A 25,854-nucleotide genomic window follows, 5' to 3' on the forward strand; every position below is an offset into this window, starting at 1 on the left:
TCATCCCATTCTTTATTTGCCCATGATGACAAACCTCTCATGCAGTCAGCCTTAGGCAAGGATACTTAAGGCAGAATATGTGCGTGCTCATATCTGGAGAGACCTTGGCACGCTTGTATTTCATTAGTTGAGGTTGGCACTGAGAGTCTGTTTAGTAGTGACATGTTCAAAGATACTCTGAGAAGCTTGCAGATCAGACTAATCCATTCCTTCTGCAACAGACCATGCATCAGAAACTCCTGAGTTTGGACTATATGAGGTTTGACACACAAAAAAAAAAAGTCTCTGTCTGTAACTCCTGTAACTCTATTTAACAAATTAAGAGAATCAGCTCTGATCACTTTCAAAATATTTCCCTTCCCTTCTGAGCTGGCACACAGCTGCATATGACACTGCCAATGCTCGAAGCAATTCTGCAGATCATTTTCTGAAAAGCTGTTGTGGATCTCCATTGTTTTTGTTTTCCCATCTTCTACTGATTAAAAAAAGGGTTCCTTTGAGTATCAACTTGATCTTTGGGATCTCTTCATCATAAGCCTCAGTCAACAATTGAAAAGTTTCTATCACTTCTTCAGTTTCACCAGAAATTTGATTTTAACTCACTGTTCTCCCTTGCCCACTGACATTTTCTGAACAGAGATAAGAAAACATCTGTATTTTAGCACACATCCACTTGTACTGAGTGAGATGATGGAGTTGAGCCTTGTCTCGCTGTGACAGATTAGAATATGTTCAATAACCATCTCTTTGTCTCTCCCTCCCACTCTTGGTTCCTGAGCTATAGGAGTAGTCTCGGGGTGTTTTTGTCAGACCTTTGGTACTTGGTATTGTGTCTGAATTTTCTGAATATGCAATGAATCTGTCATCATTAAAACATCTGTAACAAGCATTTACACTAGGTTATTTCTAAACTTTTAATTACTTCAGTCTTTCAAAGGTACAGAGCAAACTTTCTATTGTGGGTTAGATGGTGTATGCCAACAAAGAAACAAAATAGTAGTTAGGCTATACAAGTGATGTTCTCAAATTTAAGCAGGCAGCTTAGAGATGCTGAGAATCTGTTCCTCTCATTGACTTCAGTTAGAACTGATCCTCTTATATGAGAAAATAGTAGGGAATGTGCATCTCAATGGAATCAGAGATGTCATTGAAAGTAGTAACGTCAAGTAATAAAACTTAGTGACCTTTTGGGAAGATACTTACCCTTTATAAGTGATAATACATTAACTAGTTCAAAAGACAACTAGGTAATTGCTAGGTAATTTTGACTGTATAAAGACATATTTTGCTTTTCCCTCTCTTCTTTTGTAAAATTTTAGGATGAATCTTCAGGAGAAATTACATTTTACATGAAGGGTGCAGATGTTGCAATGTCCACTATAGTACAGTATAATGATTGGCTGGAAGAAGAGGTAAGAAACAAAATCAAAATTTGTAAAAATAAAAAATTTGTAAAAGCCAAAAATTTAGAATCAAAATATCGAGTGTTACTGCAATAAGTTTAAAGGAGAACCTAAGCCAATGCAGTAATGGGTTTTGAAGTTCAGTTACACATATCCTGAATGGTTTTTAAGGGATTAGAATTATTTCCAATTCTTGAATAACCCACGGGGGATGCAAAGCTGGTAGTCATAGCAGAAAACATTCCTACTTAGAATAAGGAAATTTGTTTTTCATTGACTGACCTTTCACAGAAAACCTAATTACTTCTGAGAAGTATTCTGCTATTTATCCTGAAATGCCCTTGTTTTATCAAATTCTGCAGTGAGGTATGATTATGAATCACAAAGTTTAGTAAGGGTTGCAGTCCAATCGAAATAGGCTTTTTGCCACATTTATTAAACTTAATATAAAATAGCAAGTGACTGGATTTCAAAACTGATTAATATATTTTCACTGTCTGGCTCTAGTAGGTACCAGCAGTCATCTTATTTTGACCCTACATACAGACAATATGTTAATACAATGATTACACCATGTATGTTCATAATGGTATTGGCAATATGAATCAATATCTGCTGCAGGGCAGTTTGATTTATTTGGGGACATGAATAAATTAAACTCCCTCAAGACCTAGCAAAATGTCATAAAAATTACTTTTGGCGATAATGATGCACAATTAATTGTAAAATACTTGTTTAATTTATTTAGCTTTATGAGGTCAAATCAATAAGTGTTTTGCATTGGACAGACAGCCTTGTTTTTCATTAAGACACACTATTCCATGGCTATTTTGATGTCTAGATATTTTTCTGATTAGAGATATGTTCAGTGGAAAAAGAAAATGTTACATGCCTCAAAAATAGTTTTAATTCATTTTAAAGCTTCAACCTAAAAGATATTTTCTTTAAGCTAGATAAGGAAATCTAATTGGCTTGCCAATAGCATGCCACTTCATTTGGGGCACTGGAAGTATAATTGCTCTTTATTCTGTTTATGGTTTCTTCAAAATTATCTAGGAGTCTAAAAGTTATGGTATGAGTATACCCTGTTAGAATATAGTATAAAACATGTACAAACAGTTCAATATTTGAATAACTATTCTGTGGTTTGGACCATTTAGTGTGGTAATATGGCACGAGAAGGACTGCGTACGCTGGTTGTTGCCAAAAAATCACTGACTGAAGAACAGTATCAAGATTTTGAGGTACGAAGGGACAGTGGTCTTGTGCTTCACCATATTTAGTTACTTCAAGTGAAACATTCCTCTTTTTTGTTCTATTAAGGTGTCAAAAAAGAGGATTCATATATAAAATATTGATAGTTGAGCTATGGCACACAATCTGTTAGAGATTTTGTGATTTGTAATTGACTGTTCTGCAGTCACACATGGGATACTGTTTTGCTTTATTATGTGACTTGACACTGTTTTCCCAGAAGCTAGCAAAATGTTAATTCTGTAGCTTCAGCATGACCTAGAATGTCTACTTGATCTCAAAGATAAGGGCAGCTCCTGCTTAGATGCTGTGATGCCTAATTTTTATAGTTCTTCATAAGTCTTTCTCTTGCAGTGATTTATCAGAAAAAAATGTGTAACATTGGGTGTAAAGTAATATTCACTCTTTTAATCTTATTCATCATTGAAGATCTTTCAAGACAAGCATTTATCCTAATGAATCTGTATTATAACTGATGGGTAGACTGAATGTATGCTTTATGAGTCATAGCAAACTCTATAAATGGTTTTGTGTTTGTGCAGAGTCGATATAACCAAGCAAAGCTAAGCATACATGATAGAAACCTGAAGGTTGCTGCTGTTGTAGAGAGTCTGGAGCGAGAAATGGAATTGCTGTGTCTCACAGGAGTAGAAGATCAACTGCAAGCAGATGTTAGGCCAACACTAGAGATGCTAAGAAATGCTGGAATAAAGGTATTAAACACATACTTCTGGCGCAACAGGTTGTCATTTATTAACTCTTTTTAACAAGACAGAGGTTCTATTTGTCTATATTCAGGTTCATTGAAAGTAAGAAATATGCCAAGTCCTAAGCACATTCTGGGCATGAACTAGCACAAACAAACAAGACATTGTGTGTGAAGTTCCCTTGTCCACCACTGGTCTCATTAGACTTAAGCTTACTTTTGCAGGAAGACTACCAATGGATAAATGTGTTATGACTCCCGATCATTTATGATCTGACTGTCTACAGTAAACTGTCTTAGCTGGCCGTAGATGAATTTGGCTAAAGATTTATATGGTAACAATGTTTTCAGGCTTGGCACTCAGGAGAAGCTCATTAATTTTAGTTAAAAATGCACATATCAGTATATTTTCTCTAGTAATCTAATCCCAAAAGGTACCAGAAAAAGGTTGGAGAGAGATGTTGTTTAGATTTGGAGAACAGAAACATTAATGTCCAGTGGATTAAATTTCTACATTATTTTGCAGATATGGATGTTAACAGGAGATAAACTGGAGACAGCAACTTGCATCGCAAAAAGTTCTCACTTAGTGTCTAGAACTCAAGATATTCACATTTTCAGACCTGTAAGTATAGTTCCAAGCTTTTTTGTTGGTTCGTCAAAGGACAGCTGATAATGACGTTGCTTTATTTGAGTAGTAGTTGGCAGCTTGTTGAAAATTGTTAGGTTATTGTGACGACTGTCATAATAAGGGCCCAGAGAGTAGCACTTAGGTTATTATTCAAAGATGCAGGATTACAAAGGATTGCTCCTATTTAAATAAGCTGGTGTTGATATGCTACAAAAATGTTTGTAGCCGTGTTCACATGACCCAGATTCCACGTGCATTTTACGTTGTTCGTTTATGCAATGACATAGTAAATTACCTCTGAATAATGATGGAGAGGAGTCTCTGTGAGGTGCCGAGCCAGCAGGAAAGAGCATCCAGGAATTTAGGCTATCTGAATGTGCTTCTTGTTTGTCCTAGCATTTTTATTGATCAACTCTTTAAACTCAAGCATAATTAATCCTGATATTAACTGTGATGCCAACATCCTCTGTGTAGAAGTAGTTCAAATCAGTATCAGAAAATTTCATTTTTTTTAATATCTTGACTTAGCCTAATAATAAAATGCAAATATATTTATGATAATTATTAGAAAAGTAAACCAAGTATCTTTTTTTTCTGTACATTTTGGTTATATTTCCATAGCATCAACTGTTACTGAAGCCAAACAAAAATAGGTTTTCTAGACCTTGATTGATGCTATGTGATCAGACATAATATGTCTGTGTTTGTGCTAAATTAACCACTTGCACCTACAGAAATAATTATATGAATATAATTTACATGTAAATGTAGCTTCTTCCGAACCATCAGAATGGCAAATTAGGCCCTGCAGACTACTATTTGCAATTAAATTATTAATGCTTCCGATAAAACTTCAGATCAATTTTTGGTGACCTTTCCATGTTGCAACACCACAAATTAAGTCTTCTGAATAAAATCTATTTAGTTGAGTCAGATTTTTATTTTCATTACCTCTACTGGTAATAAGAAATCAGCCTAAAACTCTGTTAACTTAGAGTGCACAAAGTTTTAAATTAGAAAATGGATTTATACAGAATTATTTCTGTGGCTGTATTTATTGCAAAGAACTAACTGCTGGATTAAAGTAAGAAATGACCAAGAACACTGACGCTTCTATTTTTGTTATAAATTAGTAAATAAAGATGTATTTACTATTATGAGTTCGCCAAAAGATGCATTTTGATTTCAGTGCTGTTAGAAGTTTCAGCTGCTTCATTTTATAATGAAATTAATTGATACAGTGTTCCAGAAGTATTTACAAAGTAAAAAAAATACCTTTGTTAGGTGAAAGGTAGAACAGAGTGGGCAATTACTGCTCAACAGTATGCACCAAATACTGACATCTCTTAAACTCTGTAATGTAGAAAGGTTATAGTGAACTAGTGTAATCTGGGGTTCCTAACAGCTGGCAGACAAGGACCTCTCTCTTTACTTGTTTATTTGTGGGAAAGGAGGAAAAAAATTATGAATTGGGGCACATGCATGCGTTTTTCTGTTTGCGGGTGCTTTTCAGAGTAACTCAAATTTTATGCGTAGTATCTGGAGGGAGGAAGGCCTTTGGCCTGCATCTTATTTTCAGTAGTGGTGGGTGAAAGACAAAACTTTATGTTCAGACCTAAGACTCATATATTTTAGAAGTTACTTAAAGTTCCGACAGAGCCAAGCTTAGATGTTTCATCAGAGTTTGTGTTTTGTTCTGTGCTTGGAACTTTGTGTTGCATGGTAGCTCTAAAATACATTGATCTTTTATTGGAAAAAAAAAAAGAAAACAAACATGACTGCCAGTCTCCTCAAAAGCTGGGTTATAATTTAAATCTTTCATGTTCTGTGTCCTAGCTCAAAACTTTCCCAAATCTATCTGGTAAACTTTGATTGTTACTTGCATTTCACAGCTGGGCCTTTCTGAAAAAATAATTATGTACATTAAAAAAATCTATGGTGTAATTCTTTTGTATTATGCTGCTTGATCCTGCTTGCATACTCGTGCAAGATCCTAAAGGATTAGTGTTAATGAGCATTTTTATGTGCCTTTTGAAATCTGTCTGCCTTACTCAAACTGAAGGAACTATTAATGTGAATGATTTGCATTATTCTAAGAACATATTTTACTGGATAATAAGTAAAAGGTTTGGGGTTTGCTCGGGTTTTTTGTCTATTTTTTCTCTAGCTCTGCCTAGGAAATCTTCTAAGTGAGTATTTTTTATTGAAGGTTACCACTCGAGGAGAGGCTCACTTAGAACTGAATGCCTTTAGGAGGAAGCATGACTGTGCCTTGGTGATATCTGGGGACTCACTTGAGGTAAGAACTTGGTTTCTGTCAAATTAATTTTATCTATATGCTTATGTTCAAAAAATAAAGTATGTCTTCATGCTCTTAAACTTTTTTCAAGTATTTGGCCATACTTTAAGTTGTTCTTTTGTTTTTTACTGAGTGCTAATTAGAGGATATAAGTTCTAGATGGGTGGATGTTGTTGATTCTCTGGTCTCCTGTATGGTAACCCCGAAGTGCGTTGGCTCTTTAAATGAAAGAGAATGTCTGTTTTAAAGTCAGGAGGACGTGGCTTTTTTTCTCCCAGGTGGATGTTGTGCAAGCAAAACTCCATAGAAGTATTCTTTTATATTGTGCTTTTGTGTTAGGTTACATGTAGTAGTATTAAACTGTAAGTAAATTGTGTGGTTTGTTTTCCTTAGGTTTGTCTGAAGTATTACGAGCATGAATTTGTAGAGTTGGCTTGTCAGTGTCCTGCTGTAGTGTGCTGCCGATGTTCTCCCACCCAGAAAGCTCATATTGTGAAACTGTTACAGCACCACACTGGAAAACGCACATGTGCAATAGGTAACTCTTGTCACGATCTTCATTTGCAATAGCTAAAATCTGTAACAAATTTAAGCAGTAGATGGCACCATTGAGAAATAATTGAAACAGAACCAGAGAGCCAGGTATTACGTAGCTGTAGCAGAAAATGCCATTCTATGAGAAAGGTATGGTTATCTTCTTTATTCTGGATAGTCTTGATTGCTGAAGTAATTAATTATAATCCATAGATTAATTGTAAGAATTTAAAGGTGGATATAGGAGGTTTCTGTGGTATTGTGAGGCCAGGAGAGTAAAACCCCTTAAGAGCTGAATATTGCAGTGATATTTTCCAGGTGATGGAGGAAATGATGTCAGCATGATCCAAGCAGCAGACTGTGGAATTGGAATTGAAGGCAAGGTAATGTTAATAGTTTCATTGTCAAATATGTGCCACATGGTAGTTTAGTAACATGAGTGTAGAAGCTTTATTCTTAAACAGTAGCAAATTGTTCATTTCTTATCGAAGCATGTTGTAAAGGTGATAAAAATGCTTAGTCTTTGAACTTTGCTTCTTTGCCCTCTGCTTTATCTCTTTAAGTGTAAAAAAAAGAAAAAAGAAAGAAATAAGGTATGAAAAGCAGAAAACACTGTAGTTATTTCTGTGTATCACTTAACTGAAAGAAGCAGGATAGACAATTAAGTTTATTTGTTACAGCCACTACATCTTAGAATACACACCAAAAATTGTCTTCTGTGTCCTGTTGCAGGGTTGATTTCTTAAGCAGGAGCAAACTTGACTTTCAAAATTGTCACTTAGAATTTTGAAATTTAAAATGCATCTTTTACACTGGATTTCATATTTGCAATGTTTTTGTTTTGTCCTAGGAAGGGAAACAAGCTTCCCTAGCAGCTGACTTCTCAATCACACAGTTTAAACACATAGGTAGGCTGCTGATGGTACATGGTCGAAACAGTTACAAAAGATCAGCAGCACTTGGTCAGTTTGTCATGCACCGAGGCCTTATTATTTCAACTATGCAGGTATTTAAAACTATTTTCTGAATAGTTAAAACCACTATGTCTGTCTTTTTGAAATGTCACAAAATCTTAATCAACCAGTATTGCTGTTTTTTTCTTTATTGTAATATTTCTATGTAGAATGATATTAAATACGTATAATTATCTGCTTTTTGTAGGCTGTGTTTTCATCAGTCTTCTATTTTGCATCTGTTCCCTTGTACCAAGGATTCCTAATGGTAGGGTAAGTCAAACCTCACAGTTATGATAACTGTAATAAATATAGCAAACTTTTTAAATAAGATCATATAGTTGATGTCTGCCACCTTCATCATACATTTGTCATGGGTACGCTACCACAACCTGGAATGAGCGTACAAAAAAAAGTCAAAGTAGGTTGAATATTCACAGTATGAGAGGAGGAAGTCTCATTATCGGCTCTCTGAAGAGCGGGATCCGTGTAGACTTAGTAGAAGATACAAGATTTCACATGTACCAGGTGAAAACAGTAGACAAAAGGTCCTAGACCAGTTTCAGCTGTTACACAGATCAGCACACAAGCCTCTGTGAAAATCACAGGTTTTTCTCTTAAAAATGGAACTGAAGCTACTGACTCTGGGTTTTCCTCTGAGAGTGCACTACCCAAGTCTGCCCTATAGATTTCCATTCAGGTGAATGTAGCGCCTTTATCTTGTTGCAGAAGCTGCTTTAGTAATATGGTTCCCCAAGTCATACAACTGAGGCGTGTGCATATATTCATGTTTGTCTGTCTCTTCATTGTAGTTGGATGGTCTGTAACAGACTTTCGTCAGGCTATCTGCCTTGTTGGCCTTCCCCCTGATTCTTACCCATAATAATTAACCCTATCATCACCATCATTAAGATCTAGACAATCAAACCACTCCCTGTAACATACAGAGCTACCCCACTGCCTCATCTTCTTTGCCTATACCTTTTGAATAGTTTATATCCATCCATTGCAGCACCCAAGTTGTGCAAGTCATCCCACCATGTTTCAGTGATGGTGACTATATCAGAGTTCTCCTGCTGCACAGTGGTTTCTAATTCCTCCTGTTTGTTGCCCATGCTGCATGCATTGGTGTAGAGGTACTTCAACTGGACTGTCAGGCATGTCACCTTCTCAGAGGCACACCCCTTAATTCCTTTGAGGTTTTTCACTGGTGTTTCCCTCTTGGCTCATATTACCTCAGTGGCCCCTGGCTCATATTTGTACTACTTCAGCTGTGTTCCAGTGTACCCAGCATGTCTCAGAGATGCAGACTGAAGGGCCCTCACTAGCACCCCATACCTCTAGCCTTGCCAATATCATCCCTCTGCTTGTCTTGGGCAAGCCCCCTCCCCCTTTCAGTCTAGTGTAAAGCCCTGCAAGCTTCTAAGCAAAGATCCCCTTCCCCCTTTGAGAAAGGTGATCCATATCAGATGCTTTTAGTAGGCCTGGTGACGTGTAAGGCACCCCAAGAACGCAAAATTGTGCAGTATATCCAATGAATTGTTAATTAACCTCATTTTGAAGATGGTTTTTCTGGTTTGCTGCCCACAACTGAAAGGAGAGGGGAGAAAACCTGTGTTCCAGATGCCCTTGCTAGCTGTCTCAATGCCCTAAAGTCTCTATTGATTGCCCTTGGACTATGCATTGCAGCTCCTACATGGAAGAGCAGTAATCAGTAATAGTCCAAGGGCCATACCAGGCTAGGAAGTTTCCTAGCAATGTCCTTAACCTGGTCCCCAGGGAGGCAGCAGACTTCCATAACGGGAGGTTCTTTCTAGCATATTGGACCCTCTGTTCTCCTTAGAAGGGAGTTGCCCACAACTGTAACCTGTCTTTTCTTCCTCGTGGAGGTGGTCTTGATACGGAGAGCTGACTTTTCTGACCTTGCCAGCACCTCTGGTGTAGATCAGCCACCATCCTTATCGTCCATTGGCTGACTTTCTGCCTATTGTACAGAGGCACCTGAAAAGGTGAGGTGGGCAAGAACAGGGTTTGCCTGGTACCCCAAGTATGGACTTGCCTCCATTCACTCCTTTCCTTTGAGGTACTGCTTTTAGCCTGCTGGGGAAGGGATACAGGGTCCCCTTGGATTTTTTCTGGTGGCCATTCCTGTTTCTCTCTCAGGAAGGACAGAGCCTGGCTCCACCAGCCTCCCTCTTCCTCAGACTTCCTGATGCCCCTTAGCCTTTCTACTTCTTCACGTAGTTTTACGACCAGGCTCAGCAGATTGTCCATAGTCATTACGCCAGAGGCAAGCAGCAGACCTCTCCAAAATAAATGTAAATAGTTGTGCTAAGTTCTAGGCAAGTACATACCAACATATACGCTTGGCACATGCATACTAAAATCCAAAGCCACTTAGAAACTTTTGTTCGTTCACCTACCTATATATACCATGATGTCTGGAATGTAGTGTTTGTTTTTTCTTCAGTTTTCATGCCGTTGTCTGTGGATGAATTTAATTAGCAGGTCTTTGAACTGGTTGTCCAAAGTGCAAGTGCACAGAGAGTATGGTAGAAGGCTATAAGCTTAGCTGATATGTATACAGAAGGAAGAAATATATTTACTGGTTTTGAATGTGTAAAAGCTCTGTAGCTTCTCACAACTGACAGCTCTCAGAAGCACAAGAGCAGGTTGCATGTGTGAATCTGTATTGGGAAGCTATCTCAGTCCTGGGTACATCAATTAATTTAATTCCACTTACATAAAAAGAATAATTGAGCTCTGCAGATCAGTTTGCAATGACATAATACAAAAGTGCCAGTTTGCCAATTTGTGTGCTTTCCTTTCACCTAGGTATGCAACCATATATACTATGTTTCCGGTCTTCTCTCTAGTATTGGATCAGGATGTGAAGCCAGAAATGGCATTGCTATATCCAGAACTTTATAAGGATCTCACAAAGGTATGAATGTCCTCAGTGCTCAGATATAAACAAATGCTGAAATCTCCAGTCTGTAAAACTGGGAATTCTTACTATCATTTCCTTAAGATAGTCCATGCAACATGGATACCCAGCTAAGGTAATGTAGACTTTTGTACTATGAAAATAATCCATGGTGGCAAATGTTCCACTTAGTTTTATTAATACATTTGTTAAGTCAGCAATGGTTGGACTGAAATAATTCAAACATTAAGATAAATTGATGTAAAAGTTGCTCTCAGTCTGGCCCCAGGATCTCTGATCTAGTGTTATTTATGCTTACTTTTTCACAGATGTTTTTTTTTATTTTTAACTGGTAGATTAATTCAGGGGGGAGTATTCTCCCTAACTTCCAGAAATTACTATTGACATCTCCAAAAGCTGACTTTCTTCAAATAGCAGATATTAATAATGAGATATTTTAGCTGAATCATCTGTAGATACTGTCTCTCTGGGTTTGCACATACTTTAAAACAATGAAAGCATATAATTTCTTTACCCAGAAAAGTGAAACAAATCTCAAGATTCTGTTTTCATAAGCTTTTTGAAAAGTACTTCTGCTCCATCTTAAACTTTTAGCTCAAGAAGTTATGATCCAAGGCAGAATTAGATAGTCCTTTTCAGAGATAGCAGATTCCTTGACAATGCGTCTAAAATTTCAGTAGCAGACTGTAGTTGAAGAGGGTCCAAACTTTTCAGATCCTTTGTCTTTTTAATCGTACTGTATTACTCATTAGCCATTTTTTTCTCTTCTATTGGAGATCTTGATTTTCTCTTTTTCGTCTTCAGAATCTCTAAAGATTCTTTGTGAGATTTCAGCTTATGATTAATCTCAAAAACATATGACCTTACACCTGCTAAAGTTAGTTGTAAGCTTGCCTGTGGAAATCTGTTGATGGGATTTGGAAGCATCTTATTTCCAAAGAGAGAAGTTAACCTGTACTCGAAAACTGCGCAGGATGGGCTAAGCTTTTTGTTTAGTCTTAAATGACAGTTCTTGGAGATGCTGAATCGCTGGCTTTCTCAGCTTGTGCTGCACCTCTATGAACATTAAATCAGTAGAACCTAAATACTTCTCTTTAGAAGAAAAAAAAAGAGTTTGTGGAGAAACTGGAGAGTACAGTTCAGTGCGTTGTGTGGAGCAGGTGATGATCAGTGAATAATTATGGACGAGTAGCACAAAATGTTGTTTGTGTTACATTTCACTTTGGCATTAAAAGGTAATCTTATTGTGAGTGTGTATTGCAACAATTTGATTATGCTGCCTTAGTCATGATACTATGAAGCCTACGTATTTCTGAACATCGTTTTTCAAATTATGGACTCTAAATGCAAATCTCAACCAGTGCTATTCAACTAGTGCTACTCAAACACATGTTGACATGGACTGTAATTGTATTCCCTGGAACTGGGTTTCTTTTCTAGTTTATGCTAATGACAAAAATGCTTTTTAGCTTTTTTGAAAGAAGAAGATACAGTGGCACAAGTCGCTGACAGACTTTGCTCAGATGCAAGAAGAAGAGAAAATTAGCAAGGTTCAGAGAGATAGGTGTGGCCACGTACCCTGGAGGACACACTGATTTAGTATTACTGTGGCTCCTACAGAGTTATAGCTAGAAAAGCTGATGAAAATTTGAAGGGAAGTACAAGTAAGAGAGTTCCCTGCTTTCATCTGAAAATGATTCAGAGCCTGTTGTGCAGCATTCTCCTGAGGCTCAGGAGTGACTTACCCTTTCTAGTTCCATAAAGGTGAACCATAACTCAGGCTCATTCTTATTTCATGAACCTCACTTAGTGGCATGCTGTGATCAGAGGTTGAAGCAGTGTCCAGTACTCAAAGGAAGATGAGTAGGTGCTCAGAGGAGAAGATTTGAATGTATTAGGTAATAGTTACTTGCTGAAGCTTTATAGTAGTCCTGTGTTTATTCTATGAATGCAAACAGACAGTTTATCTAAGTGTAGAAGTGGTTAGTAACTACAGTTTTGCTTGAGGATTCAGTCACTAAGTACACGGTGCTATTTTTCTTGAAGACTCTGTTTTACAAAACAGACATAAAAACATTTTAAGTAAAAAATAAACTAATTTTACTGTAATAATGCCTCTGAAAACCAGCCAGAGCATTGCAAGGGAAAGCATCTTTGCTGTTTAAGGCCGTAACTGTCCCACCCCCAAATTTAGACTTTGTGCGATTCGTATACAAGTTTGTAATGAGTCATAAAAACAAGTAGAAGCTTTTTAGCCTGTATCACTTCAAAGACTGTTTATTTTACTTGTAAAATGTCTCTCTAGTGATTAACTATTAAAAATATATGAACTGAATAGATTTTTTTTTTTAAGTTGTGTTTAACTATCCTCCCATTTGTTTCTCTTAGGGAAGATCGTTGTCATTTAAGACCTTCCTCATCTGGGTTTTAATCAGTATTTACCAAGGTAGGAGAGAGTCCTAACTTTACTAAACCGAGAATTTTTTCTCTGCTATTAGCAATATTGTTTTTCAGCTGCAGGTTGAATTCCCAAAGCTTAACATTTCATCAGCAGTTAGATATATTTCTTTCTATTTATCTCATAAATCGATATTCCTGTAGTGTGCCAGACCTATTCAAAATATGGCATGGATTGGTGTTTTTGATCATGCATGTCACCTGGAAGAGGACATATCTTTAATTAAATGCTAATCCAGAAAAATTTTAATGAGTGCTTATCACGTTGCACATATTTACCCAGTAGTTTTCTTTCATGGAATGACATAAGTACTGTTGAAGAAATCTGAATTATGTAGTCGGTTAAAAGTAATTACACTTTCAACAATATCTCATTTATTTGTAGCACTTGACAAAATGAGGTTAATTAACAGTTCACCAGATATATTGCACTAAAAGGTGTTTAATTTTCTGGTAGTTTTATTTCTTTACGGCTTTACTTTGATGGTTTTATTTCTCACAAGGCACAGTAAACATCATTTCTGTTCTTTTCAAAAGATCACTGTTGTTATACAAAAAATTACTGGGCAGTTTTCATAATAAGCTATCAAATGTTCAGTGTGCAGTTATAGAAACTAGTACAATGAAATTTCACTGCTTAGTGCATAGCTAACTTTGTGTGCCTTTCCTAGGTGGTATTCTGATGTACGGAGCCCTGCTGCTTTTTGAATCAGAATTTGTACATGTCGTTGCCATTTCCTTCACTGCCCTAATTTTGACCGAGCTCTTGATGGTTGCACTGACCATACGAACATGGCACTGGTTAATGGTGGTGGCTGAATTCCTCAGTCTTGGCTGCTATGTGGCCTCTCTTGCATTTCTAAATGAATACTTTGGTGAGTATGACTAAAGCAAACAACTATGCTTTTTATTTTTAATATTTTTCTCATTTTTTTTTATTAAGAGTAGATGATTTTACACTTTGTGAAATACAGCTTTCTCCATAAGAAATATAAATGAAACTAGGCTTAATTAATCTTGGGTTAAAATATTCTCTTATCCTTTTCTCCTGAAGTTTGACAATCTTTATTCCTGTTATTATGATTAGGTAGAGGATAAACTTTACTCAAACCACAAGTGCTTTTCCCCTCCTTGATCTGATCTTGACAGTCCAAACTGCATATCTTAAATTGGATTTGAGATTTGCAGTATTGAAATGGATGTGATTTTAAAAAAATCAAGATCTTTCACTGAGCTGGTGAGTTATTTTGCATGCCAGACCACATGGACCTCATTACATCTAACCCACAAGATTAAAAGAGCTGAAGTATTGCTCAAGAGTGGGGCAGAAGGCTATTAGGATACTGTATATAAGAATCATTATTTCATAACTATATTAAGCTTGTATTAAGCATGCTTTACTTTAAATTGCAGCATGCCGTACTGTGTCTTAAGGTTCTGATTGTTCATGGTTCCCAAGACAAAAGAATGCATTTTAACTGAAAATCATAGCAGTCAAGGATATGACCATCAGCATAACACATATTTCTTCTTATATCACATTATCCTTCGTTAAAAACAACGATGTCAGTCTTAGTGTGATTTTACAAATGTAAATTTTACAGCAATGCATATAACAATTTTGATTATACCTCACAAGCAGTAGAATCCAGCTCCTCCTCTCTCTTTTTGCAGGAGCTGATCAGTAAGGAGTTGTCAGTTCTTCAATTGTAACTTCTCATAGCAAAATTAAATGTTATATGGTAGTTTCTAGGAGTCTCATATTTCTGCTTTTGCTCTCTGATGTCCCAAGTCTAGTTCAACACTAGAGTAGTGTATTTACATTATATAATTATTTTTTAATCAGTAAATGCTTCACCTTTCCCAAGTGTTCTGCTACTTCCTAGATTTCTCAGGAGTCAAATTTTAATGAAGAAACAACCTTGCTGGGCCTGGTTCTTGTATTGTACGTTATTTCAGGCTTGCCAGAGTACCTTTTTATTTTCTCTGACACCAATGCACAGACTTTTTAATAGAGATTATTGGATTGAGTCCTGAATCTCCACGGCCAGATTACAAATGAAAGGAATAAGCAAGGACAGACAGAGTTGTTGACTCTTAAGTCCAGACTTCCAGGAAAAACTTTATAAAGCCGAACTTCCTGCTTCACCTTTGCAAGTCTTTAGTATAGGTGACAACCAGTCCTATGCTTTGTAGCTGTGTTCGTGAAAAACACTTCTAGGTGATGTTCACAGTTGTGTAGAAACTGCAGGGTCTTTGTTTCTTGCAAACCTTCCTGTAAAGAGGAGTGCTTTACTATCCTCATATGTTTGCTGGGCAATTCCTAGCATGGCTCTTGCAGGTTGGGGATGTAACTTATGTATTTTTCTCATCTTTAAGGATACTGAAAAGGCTGCAGTTAATCAGTTCATTTGAGAAAATGCATTTCAGTTAGTCTCACTTCTGCTTAATGCTTTACTCTTATGTAATTGCCACATTATAACTGGGGGTAGGGAGCCTTTTTTGCACATGTTAATGTAGTATAAACCTAAGTTATGGTTTACAGTTCAAGATATAGAACAACTTCCATGTATCAGGGAGAACAATCCAGTCCAATAGTGCTTGACCTCATTGGCAACTAAACTGTTTCTTTCAATAATGTTACTTATAAGCATCATCTCCTTGCCAAAAAAAATAGAATAATAAGTATGACAGGGTACTTCAAATTAGAAAGGCAAAAATGCTTGGTACTGCTTTACAGCTCTGACCCATGGAAACAAATATATTTTTAGGTTTCTGAATTAATTGCACACCACAGCCTTATTAGCTATGTCCTATGATATGTTACATAGGGGTTTAGGATGTCTAACCACACTTAGGCTAAAACTGTAGAACAAATTTATACATTGAAATCTAACATATGAAGTATTTTTAATGAGTAAAGTTGGAGCAGTAAATAATTTCTTTACTGCATTGTATGAAGTGAATTTTCATTCACATTAGAACAGTTCTGATCAAGTTGCTTGTACAGTAAATTATACCTTGAAGTCAAACATAAGAAAACTGCCTACCTACTTACAACCTTAAAACACTATCAAATATAAAATCACTCTATTTTCTAAGTGGTTTGGGTTAATTGCTCTTTAAAATATTCTGATTGTGATGTGAAAGGCAATAATATTCCAGTTAATGTTACTAATGTCTCTTTCATTTCCTTTTTGTGTAGCTAACCTCTGTGGGGTTTTTCACGTAATTTTCGTATTTTCTGTAACTCTGTCCTTTCATTTTCGTTCTCCTTCTTTCTGAAACAGGTATAGGCAGAGTGTCTTTTGGAGCTTTCTTAGGTAGGTGAACTTTAACTTTACTTGATATTTTTAAGTCTTTAAAATTCATTAAAGAGTAGTAAATTATTTAGTATACACATTTGTAAATGATGAAAAAAAAAGCAAAAAAAAAAACCCTACTTCTTCACCTTAACTGGGTTCTGGCATCTTCCCGTGATAATGAAGTATGATCTGACCATTGCAGATATCATAGAATCATAGAATGGTTTGGGTTAGAAGGGACCTTAAAGATCATCTAGTTCCCCCGCCATGCCATGGGCAGGGACACCTCCCACCTCTCCAGGCTGCTCAAGGCCCCATCCAGCCTGCCCTTGAACACCTCCAGAGATGGGGCATCCACGACTTCCCTGGGCAACCTGTGCCAGTGCCTCACCACCCTCATAGTGAAGACTTTTCTCCTGATGTCTAGTCTAAATCTTCCTCCCTCCAATTTAAAGCCATCCTTCCTCGTCCTATCACTTGCCCTTGTAAAAAGTCCCTCCCCAGCCTTCCCATAGCCCATTCAGGTACTGGAAGCTGCTCTGAGGTGTCCCTGGAGGCTTCTCGTCTCCAGGCTGAACAACCCCAACTCTCTCAGCCTGTCCTCATAGCTGAGATGCTCCAGCCCTCTGATGATCTTTGTAGCCCTCCTCTGGACCTGTTCCAACAGTTCTATATCCTTCTTATGTTGGGGATTCCAGAACTGGACACTGAGCTCCAGGTGGGATCTCATGAGAGTGGAGAAGCAGAATCACCTCCCTCAGCCTGCTGGCCATGCTTCCTTAGATGCAGCCCAGGATACGGTTGGCCTTCTGGGCTGTGAGCGCACATTGGTGGCTCATATAATATAGTCAAAGAATTTCAGTAGCAAGTGTAGAGTGTCACCATTCTTGTTAATCTTTGTTCAAAAAAAAAACCAGCTTTCCACTGTGACATAGGGCAATATCACTACATTGTTTTCACTTCATTTTGGGGAGTTATAATTTAATCTTTATGGTTTAAGAATCATTCAGTCCAGTGGTTGTGACTGTTTCAGAGAAAAATAATCTGAATATGGTATAAAGGATCTGCAATGGTATCAGAATAACTGCTTGGGAGCTAGTATTATTGTGGCTAAAAATCGTTCTTACTAGTAGGAAAAAAAGCTGGCTTAACAGGTTATTATAAGAAAGTCTTATTTTTAAACTGAGATTCTGTTTCCTCTAAAATTATTTTGTGCTGCAAACCAGTGTAAGGACCGTAAAGGAACTCTGAAGTTCCTGTCTAAAGAAAATAGTTGGCAAAAGAAACCAAAACGTTGAGGTTAACTTTCTCTATCTATTGTTTTGTTGCTTTTATTATTTTTCAGTTTTGCATGATCTTGAACAATAGCATAAGCAAACAATTAAGAGAGTTTTATTGACTTTGCACTATGGAAGTTCCAGTTTCCATGTTATCAGCTCCCATTTCTTATTTGCCCTTTTTCTTTCTGCAGATGTTGCCTTTATCACAACTATGACCTTCCTGTGGAAAGTGTCAGCCATCACTGTTGTAAGCTGTCTTCCACTTTACATTATCAAGTACTTGAAGCGCAAATTTTCTCCTCCAAGTTACTCCAAGCTTACCTCATAAAAGTAATTATATTACTATGGGTTTTCATTCACACTGGTCTGCAAAGTGCACATTCACTGTGCTTTAGTGTCTATGGATTTATGTTGGACTAAAGAAATTTTAAAAAATCAAAAGTGATAGAGTGAACAGAGCACAAAAAGACAAGGAAACATCTGACAGGTACAGTAACACAGAAGTACAATAACAAGACTATCAGAGATAAACTAAATTTTCTTCATGGTTGTTTTTTTTTACTTTCCGCTGCTATGATTATAAAATAAAAATGAAACACCTTTGATTTGGCAGTGCTTCTGAATTGTTTCATTGCCACTGTAAAGGATTATTTTTCCTACTGTACTAATCTTCTGCAAGTTGAACTGAAAGTTTTGTTATTTATTATACAACTTCCTTTCTTTAATTATTACATAACTTCCTAATTCAAGTCCTTTAATGTTTATATATGAAGTTCATTCATCCATACTTGCTATAACAAACCTAATACCTGTAAATGCCCGTGTCTGTATTAGCAGCTAACTGTTACTCCTCATCTGACATTGAGTAATATGCACTATTTGAATTATGTACAGATGTCTGGCATAGCACAGTATTATTTTAGGAGCTGTTGTCCTGTTCTGTACTCTCCATTTCTGGCACCAGTAAATATTACAGACCTAAGATGTTGACAGCAGTTCTTTAAATGCACATTACAGCCAGGTTGCACAGAAGCTGTTAAAAATTGACTGATAAATTCTGTACGTAATTCCACTGCACCTATTGATCTGTACAGATGTCAAAGACATGGCTGCTCAGTGAATATGTTTTAAAATTCTTATTCATTTTGTATTTGTAAAACTGCAAATAGTGTCAAAGTACATTTCTATATATGAGAAGTCCAGTAAACCTTGTATTAGCTAATATGTTTAAATTGCCTTGTAATCTGTTTACTTAGGTTACTCAGGTAAGATAAGACAAACACATGAACATTATGGTAGGAAAATCTATCATCTTCCAAGTTGTAAACGTTATGCTTTTATAACTCAGTTTGGGTGCAAACTTGTTTAAAGAAAAATCAAAACATTTTTGCTTGTTGTAAACTGTCGGAGTTGAGTATCTTGGCTGAGTTATGACACTTCACAGCAGTTGAAGATTTGTTCCAGAAAATCATATATACTGATACAATCTGAAGGGTCCAAATCTCGCATGTACTGGGAAGTAGGATATATTATTTCAGTTTTCCATTGTGATACAACTTTGCTTTCTCAAGAAGTGCGTATAACAAATTCAGCATAGTCTGTTCATCAGTGGAAAGGTACATCAGAACTATATGTGTATGTGTATGTTTTTTTAAAAACACTTGACGTGAATGTCATTTTTACGTTTGACTGTATGCCTTTACAACAGAATTCCTTGTTTAGTCTCTCATAATTTTCCACTTATGCCATTATTATATTGGACGAGTAATACTTAAATGATTAATAGAACTACTTCCTGGGAGAGCAGAGGAAACTGCCGCAGAGCTATTTGGACACCACTCCACTTCATTAATTTTTGGTTTGAAAGTTTTTCTTACTAGCCATTTATCTGCTTTCTTTTTATTATTATTATTTTCATTCCTCATTATAAAAGCAATAAAGCCTAATTTATACCAAATATTACTAATGGTACATGTGTTAAATGAACTACTGAAGTAGTGTTTCTTTTAATTACACACTGTTGCTAGTAGTTGCTCTGTCCCTCTGTGAACTCACTTCTGTAAAACCCCCACAAGATGTCACTGTTCTTGCACACTAGCAGAAGCCTTTCTTCATTTTGGCAAGATATTCTTGGTTTATATTTTTAGTTTAATCCTGTGATATTTTTGTTGCTGATTTGCTTTAATTTCTCTTTTCCCCCAATATGTGGTAATTATTTTTAATCCATTAAGAAAAGTCACTGTAGTGCAGTTGTTCTGAAACATTGATGATGTTTTCTTCAGAATTTTTTGTCCTACACATTGTGAGTCTTGCAACCACATGAATAGGAGTCAGTAGATAAGCAAAAGCATCTGGTTGGTCATCCTTCATCTGTACATCACATCTTTGACATTAGGCAGAAAATCAGAAAAAGCAGCAATTAAACTAGCAGTATGAAAGTGTTAGTGTTACCGTAATGCAGCTGTATGAGATAAAATCATATCCATATGTACAGAATTTATAGCATACATATATTAAACCCCAGCATTAAGTCTGAGGTTAGTGTGATAGCAAATGTGTAGATCCTATGCACAAACATAAGACTTGCAAAAACTGTGTCGATTCTCTAGAGTGCCTGCTTTCTTGGGGTGTTTTCAATATATAGCAGAGGTCTCATTTCAGCTAATGCTTTATTTTGAAGGCTGTGGAAGTCTGATTTAGGTGACCTACCTTGCTTCTGAGGTTCAGTCGCTGCAAAACTATGGATACCAGCAAAGTCTGCTTTCTATTCATTGATGTCACTCAGCGCCAGCCCTGTAGAAGGGAAGCACTACCAAATCACAGTGGCTTACGTGTAACAATATGAATACAGAATTTAAGTACTGTAATATGACATCTTTCAGTAGAAAGCTTTAGTGCATTGTAGATTTAAGTACAAAGTCAGCTAAGCAACATCGCAGTCTCTGGCTTTTAAAACAGACTAGAATGGTAACCTTTCTGGTTCGCAAGTGAATAAATTTTTCATAAGAATCTCATTCTATTGTCATTTCACATGAGTATATGTCAGGAATAAGCCTGGAGCACCAGTTCAGTTTACATAAACACAGATTTAGGCCTTGGATCTGCAAGTTACACCCAGAAGCTTAGTTTTACTTGGTATCAAATACATGGTTAGCTCCTATGTCAGATAAGTATTTCTGAAATGGTAATCATTTCTCTTTGAAAACATATTTGGAAAACAATTTCAGAATTGAGATAGGATGGAGGAGCAAGACGTGAAATGTATCTTCACCAAATGTGGAAATGTATCTTCACCAAAACATACGTACCAATAGTGGCCTATTGTGGACCATGTTTAATAAGTAGATGAGATCAACATCTGCTAAATTTCTGATGTAGTTTGATGGAAGAACACAAAGGAAAAGGAGAATCCTGAAAAAAAGAGAATATTGGTAATTATTACACTGGGTTTTTTTCTGCTGCTATTCTAAACTTGTGTGTTCTTGTAATTGCTGGAAAACATTTTGCTGCACAAAGTATTTCGCAAATGGAAGCCAAAATTAAATCCTTGCATACGTAACATTAAATCTGTAGCACTCTTCCATGAATGTGAGTGTTTACAACAGTGTTTTTATGTTCAAACTCAGCGTGCCAAACTGACACATGCCGTAAGAATTCAGCTGTGTGGTATCTCCTGTTTTCTTCCTAAAATTTCTGAGTGCTTGTCCAGAAACATGCCATTGCTTTTGTACAAACATGGGAAATGTGTGTTATCATGATGAGCAGCGTCCAGTCGAGCCAGCCTGTGTTATAAATGTCCTCCTATCTTTTGTCTACAATAGAGTGTGAGCCTAAACATTTTTTCAGTCATGTTTTGAAATATATCTGCAAGAAGGAACTAAAGTCAGGAACCTTTTCAGACTGGACACCAGTTCTACAGATATTTAAGCAAGAATTTTAATATTAACTTCTGTAGCTAAGCAGCTGTTAGTCATGGAGGTCAGCTTCTGTAGAGAAAGAAGAGATGATTTCTGTATATCCTGCTCTTACTTATGGCCATTTATATATGTTAGAGAGCAGGCCTAAGTGGTATTGTCCGTACTCCTCTGCAATGTTATTGTTGTGTCAAGCCAATCAGATTACTTTGAGGAAGAACCGGCCTCAGCTCTTCTTGCTCTTGAGCTAGGCAGTGCGTTCTTGGGGTCATCCGCATTCTTGGGGTCATCCTCCATCCATATGCCAATGCACACCACCGCCTTGTGCACAAAATATACTGGAGGTTTCCTTCATTGCTGGAGGTTAGGGCTCTTCATGCCTGAACCAACTTTGTTTGCATATCTACCTCATGAAGGAGGGTTGTGGGAGGGTCTTACTGTTTAAATGACAGTTTAGACTTCCTTAGAGGATTTGGAGATGCACTGTCAATAAAGATATTCTGACATGACCTTTTTCCCCAGTTTTGCTGAGCTCTGTATCCCTGGGTTTTCTATTGGTGGGACAACTTCAAAAAGGGCTTTCATCCATTCCACACTTGCATCCCTTCGCATGTCCTAAAGTGTTAATGTGGTTCCATCAGCCCCTGCGGGACAAAGGAACTTATTGTGGAGCACATGCAAAGGGAGAGTGCTCCTTAAAAAGCAATAGCCACAGGAAAAGAGGTGGTGGTCTGATCTCATTACTGGTGCAGAAGCTATGCTTGTGGGTCCTGCTTGCTCATCCATTTGAATTTTAGCTCCCATAGAGTTTCTCCTTATTTTTGCTGGCTAGATAGGAAAGAATTGGGCCAGCAGTCTCTTATAACACTTAATAACCTTTCTGTATCTAGGCTGTCATTACTACAACTCAATTGAAACTTGAAAGCAATCAAAAAAAGCTTTCTGATATTTTAGCCCCCTGTAGGAAGAAAGATCAGTAGGAGTGAACAAAGACAACATGTATTGAACATTATATGTAAACAAACAGGAGGTGCAATATCTTTTAATGCCGTCTTAAGCATAGGAATTCCTTTTGTAAACAAAACACACTTAAAGTTAGATATTTCCCAACAAGTATTAACTACCTAGCAGATGTCCTCAGCAGGGTTCACAGCTGTTCCTGTAAGTGAATTTGCTAAGCCAATTGCTAACAAAATCCTTCTCAAATAGGAAATAATACTGAAAGACCTAATCGCTACTTCATCAACCAAAACCATAGTTTTGATAAAAATGTTTTACAGGAGGTTGTGAAAACCAAATGCCTTGAACAGAATAAGGTGACAGTGCGCCACAGTTGAGTTCATGAATTCTGTTTTATTCTCCCATTCCTGACCAGGTTTTAGCAAAACCTGCAGCTGAGATTTCTCCTTATTGTAGTGTCCTCCTGTCCTCCAGCATGCTTCCAACTTGAGATCATAATCAACAACAGTAAACCTCTAAATTGTTAAGGAAAAAGTGAGTTTGAAGAATACTCAACCTTTTTGCATTACTGAGTATAAAGAAAGATCATCATCTGCTCTAAGAGGAGATATTCTATAATTATGGTGCATGGTAAGTATTTATGGCCCTGCTTTTGTTCCTCTAACACTAAACAATGTTTATTTTGTCTTGTGACACCACTAGTAAGAATAAAAAGGGCTTTGGTTATAATGCTCTTGTAGCTTTTAGCACGCAGTACACAGAACAGACTATTATGATTCTTATTTGTTCAACTGCTTTCCATTGTTTCTCTATACTACACACATCAAGGGTTTTTTTTCTATGGGCCTTCTGCATTTTGCTGTGTTTTTCTCCCGGTTCTAAGTATGAACTTGGTTTTGCAAAGGAAACACACATTGTATGGAAGCAAATTATAGATAACTACTTCAAAAGTCTGTTGTAAATGAATTCCTGGCCGTTTGGGCTGGAGAGCTGGAGGATGTGAGTGGATGAGCAGGGCTAAATGCGAGTACGTATGTTTAGTATTTATTGCAATCATCCATTGGTTGTTTGAAGGACAGATCTGGGAATGCTCAGTCAAGATTCTTCCTTGGGGAAAACCTGCATGCCACATGTGCTCAGTAGAGGAAGATAAGCTGTTGTCTCCCCTGTGTGTCTCCTTGCTGATTGCTACCTTCTCTTGACCTTGAATTCCAAATTCATCCACAGGAACACAGCTACATATGCCCTTCCTCCCACAGCTTCTGGTTTCCAGAGTGTCTTCTCCCTTTATCTCAGGGTACTGACTCTTCCATGACAGTCTTTTGAATATAACTCCATTGCCTATCTTGATTCCAGCTGAACAGAGTTTATCCTAGCTGTAGGAGGTAATTTTTCTGACTGTCACTATTAATATGATACAGACATAATCTAGTAAGTATCTATCCCTCTCCAACTGCAGCTAAAGCAATTGTAGGCAATCTGCAAGTTTAAAAAAAAGAAAACCACCAACAACAACCAACCAGCCAGACAAGCTTCTACAGTTCTATCAAATTCTGTGAAAGAGCAGAAAAGGAAAACAAGATTTATTGGCTTCTACCCTGTGGCTGTAGTGGGTTTGCCTTGCATAGAGGCGCTTTTCAACTTTTGGCATAAACTTCTTTGCTGTGAGAATATAAGTTATTAAAAATATAATAATAATATAATTTTTTAAAATATCCTAGCTGGAGGCCTTCATATTACCTTCTTATTTGTGCTTGGCTAGTTTGATTCTGCTAGATCCTTTCACATTATTTTTGGTATCAGAATAGATGGAGGTTTGAAAGCAACATGAGGACATCTGTGCCTTTGTTAGGAATTGGGTGTTACAGTGAGGGATGCCAAAAAATTAAGAAATAAGTGTCTTGAAGTGTTTTAAGCTTATGTATATCATGCAAGCCTGGAAATAAAGGCGGGGGAAGAAATCTGTTGCTCGCAATAACTTGGATTTGTGATGCCTTTAATGTGTGCAGTCTTCAGAGCAAAAACCCACATGGAAATCTTATTAAAAAGAAAAAAAAACCCACACATTCAATAACATTTTCAGAAAGTAAGCCTTTTAAGGCAATCTACACCTGAATGACTGGAGTTACTGAGGGAAATCGTGTTTTTAACACCCCAGATCAGGAACACAAGATGGAAAGAAACAGTGAAAACGCCATGCATTTCTGCCTAGCTCTGCTATTGAGTCTGGCCCTGCCTGTGTTAGAAGAGATTTTTCCGGACCAGGATGAGCTCTGCCAGTAATATCCAGCAGCATCTCTGCACGTTTGCCTGTTACTGCATTGCACGTGTGTTGTTGCATTATCCTGAGAACAGTGATCATGCAAAGGTGCCTCTGTGCTTCGGTCCAGCTGTGCCCACTTGCTTGTCAAGAGACAAAGGAGTGGGTAGTCCCAGCCAGAGAAGTTCTCCAGTTGTTGAAGCAATCAGCTTCTGTGTAAACCGGTTTGTAGGGCTGGAAAGGAAGCAGGGCAGAGAAAAATAAGCTATCACTGTATAACCTGAAGCAGATTTCTTTTGGGAGGAGTGGGAAGAAAGCCAAGCTGCTAGTCACATAACCACACTACTAGCTCACCATCTGTCCAAAAGCAATTACTTGGAAATGGCAGGTGAGGCAGGAGAACAAGGTTATAGCTCAGCTCTAACACAGAGCCAGCCTGAGTCACTGATCTAGTACTCGGCAGCATGAGAGTCTCTCTTCTTGACATGCAGGTAACTCACTCTGCCAGTTCAGATGTACCAGCACAGTGAGTGATGGAGATTGCTGCCAGAGAACTGGGGAAAGTCTTCTTAAAGCAAAGCTTGTTCTGCCTTGAAGCACAAGAGCAGAGATGTCCAAAACTGCAGAACTTTGCATGTTCTGGTCAGCTCCAGGAAATGCCTTCAGAGGCAGAAGGCTGGGAAAGAAAATGAAAGCATGGGGGAAACTCAATTTTGCCCAAGACTCAACAAAAACATCCCTTCTACACTCTTTCCCACCTCCACGCCTTGCCCAGTGTGGTGAAAAATCCAGGCTGTGCCATGCTGCAGGATCAGTGCAGGTCTCCACAGCTTCCACTTCTCATTCACTACTGTGTCAGGAAAGGATTTACTGTTCAAAGGCGTCAAATTCCTACCCTTTTTGTTTTACCCTGTACCCAGCTTCTTTGCTGCCTACCATGATTAGCAGAGG

The 25,854-nt window shown here is 37.4% G+C and overlaps 1 protein-coding gene across 4 annotated transcripts in view; it reads left to right on the forward strand.

Moving 5' to 3' along the window:
* ATP9B (ATPase phospholipid transporting 9B (putative)) overlaps positions 1-22,158 on the forward strand; it is a 163,819-nt gene extending 141,661 nt beyond the window's left edge. For 2 of the 4 annotated variants that reach the window (XM_054057839.1, XM_054057840.1), the window contains exons 17-30: positions 1,320-1,412; positions 2,564-2,647; positions 3,200-3,370; positions 3,890-3,988; positions 6,204-6,293; positions 6,687-6,831; positions 7,146-7,210; positions 7,678-7,833; positions 7,989-8,053; positions 10,616-10,724; positions 13,116-13,173; positions 13,856-14,059; positions 16,475-16,507; positions 17,961-22,154. In XM_054057839.1, coding sequence (XP_053913814.1) covers positions 1,320-1,412; positions 2,564-2,647; positions 3,200-3,370; positions 3,890-3,988; positions 6,204-6,293; positions 6,687-6,831; positions 7,146-7,210; positions 7,678-7,833; positions 7,989-8,053; positions 10,616-10,724; positions 13,116-13,173; positions 13,856-14,059; positions 16,475-16,507; positions 17,961-18,097 — 1,509 coding nt within the window. In that variant the 3' untranslated portion in view covers positions 18,098-22,154. Of the gene's footprint in view, positions 1-1,319; positions 1,413-2,563; positions 2,648-3,199; positions 3,371-3,889; positions 3,989-6,203; positions 6,294-6,686; positions 6,832-7,145; positions 7,211-7,677; positions 7,834-7,988; positions 8,054-10,615; positions 10,725-13,115; positions 13,174-13,855; positions 14,060-16,474; positions 16,508-17,960 lie in introns of all 4 variants that reach the window. The other 2 variants (XM_054057836.1, XM_054057837.1) reach the window with 2 other exon arrangements.
* Positions 22,159-25,854: the final 3,696 nt, after the last annotated feature.

Source organism: Cuculus canorus, chromosome 2, assembly GCF_017976375.1.
Source record: "Cuculus canorus isolate bCucCan1 chromosome 2, bCucCan1.pri, whole genome shotgun sequence".
NCBI lineage: Eukaryota > Metazoa > Chordata > Aves > Cuculiformes > Cuculidae > Cuculus > Cuculus canorus.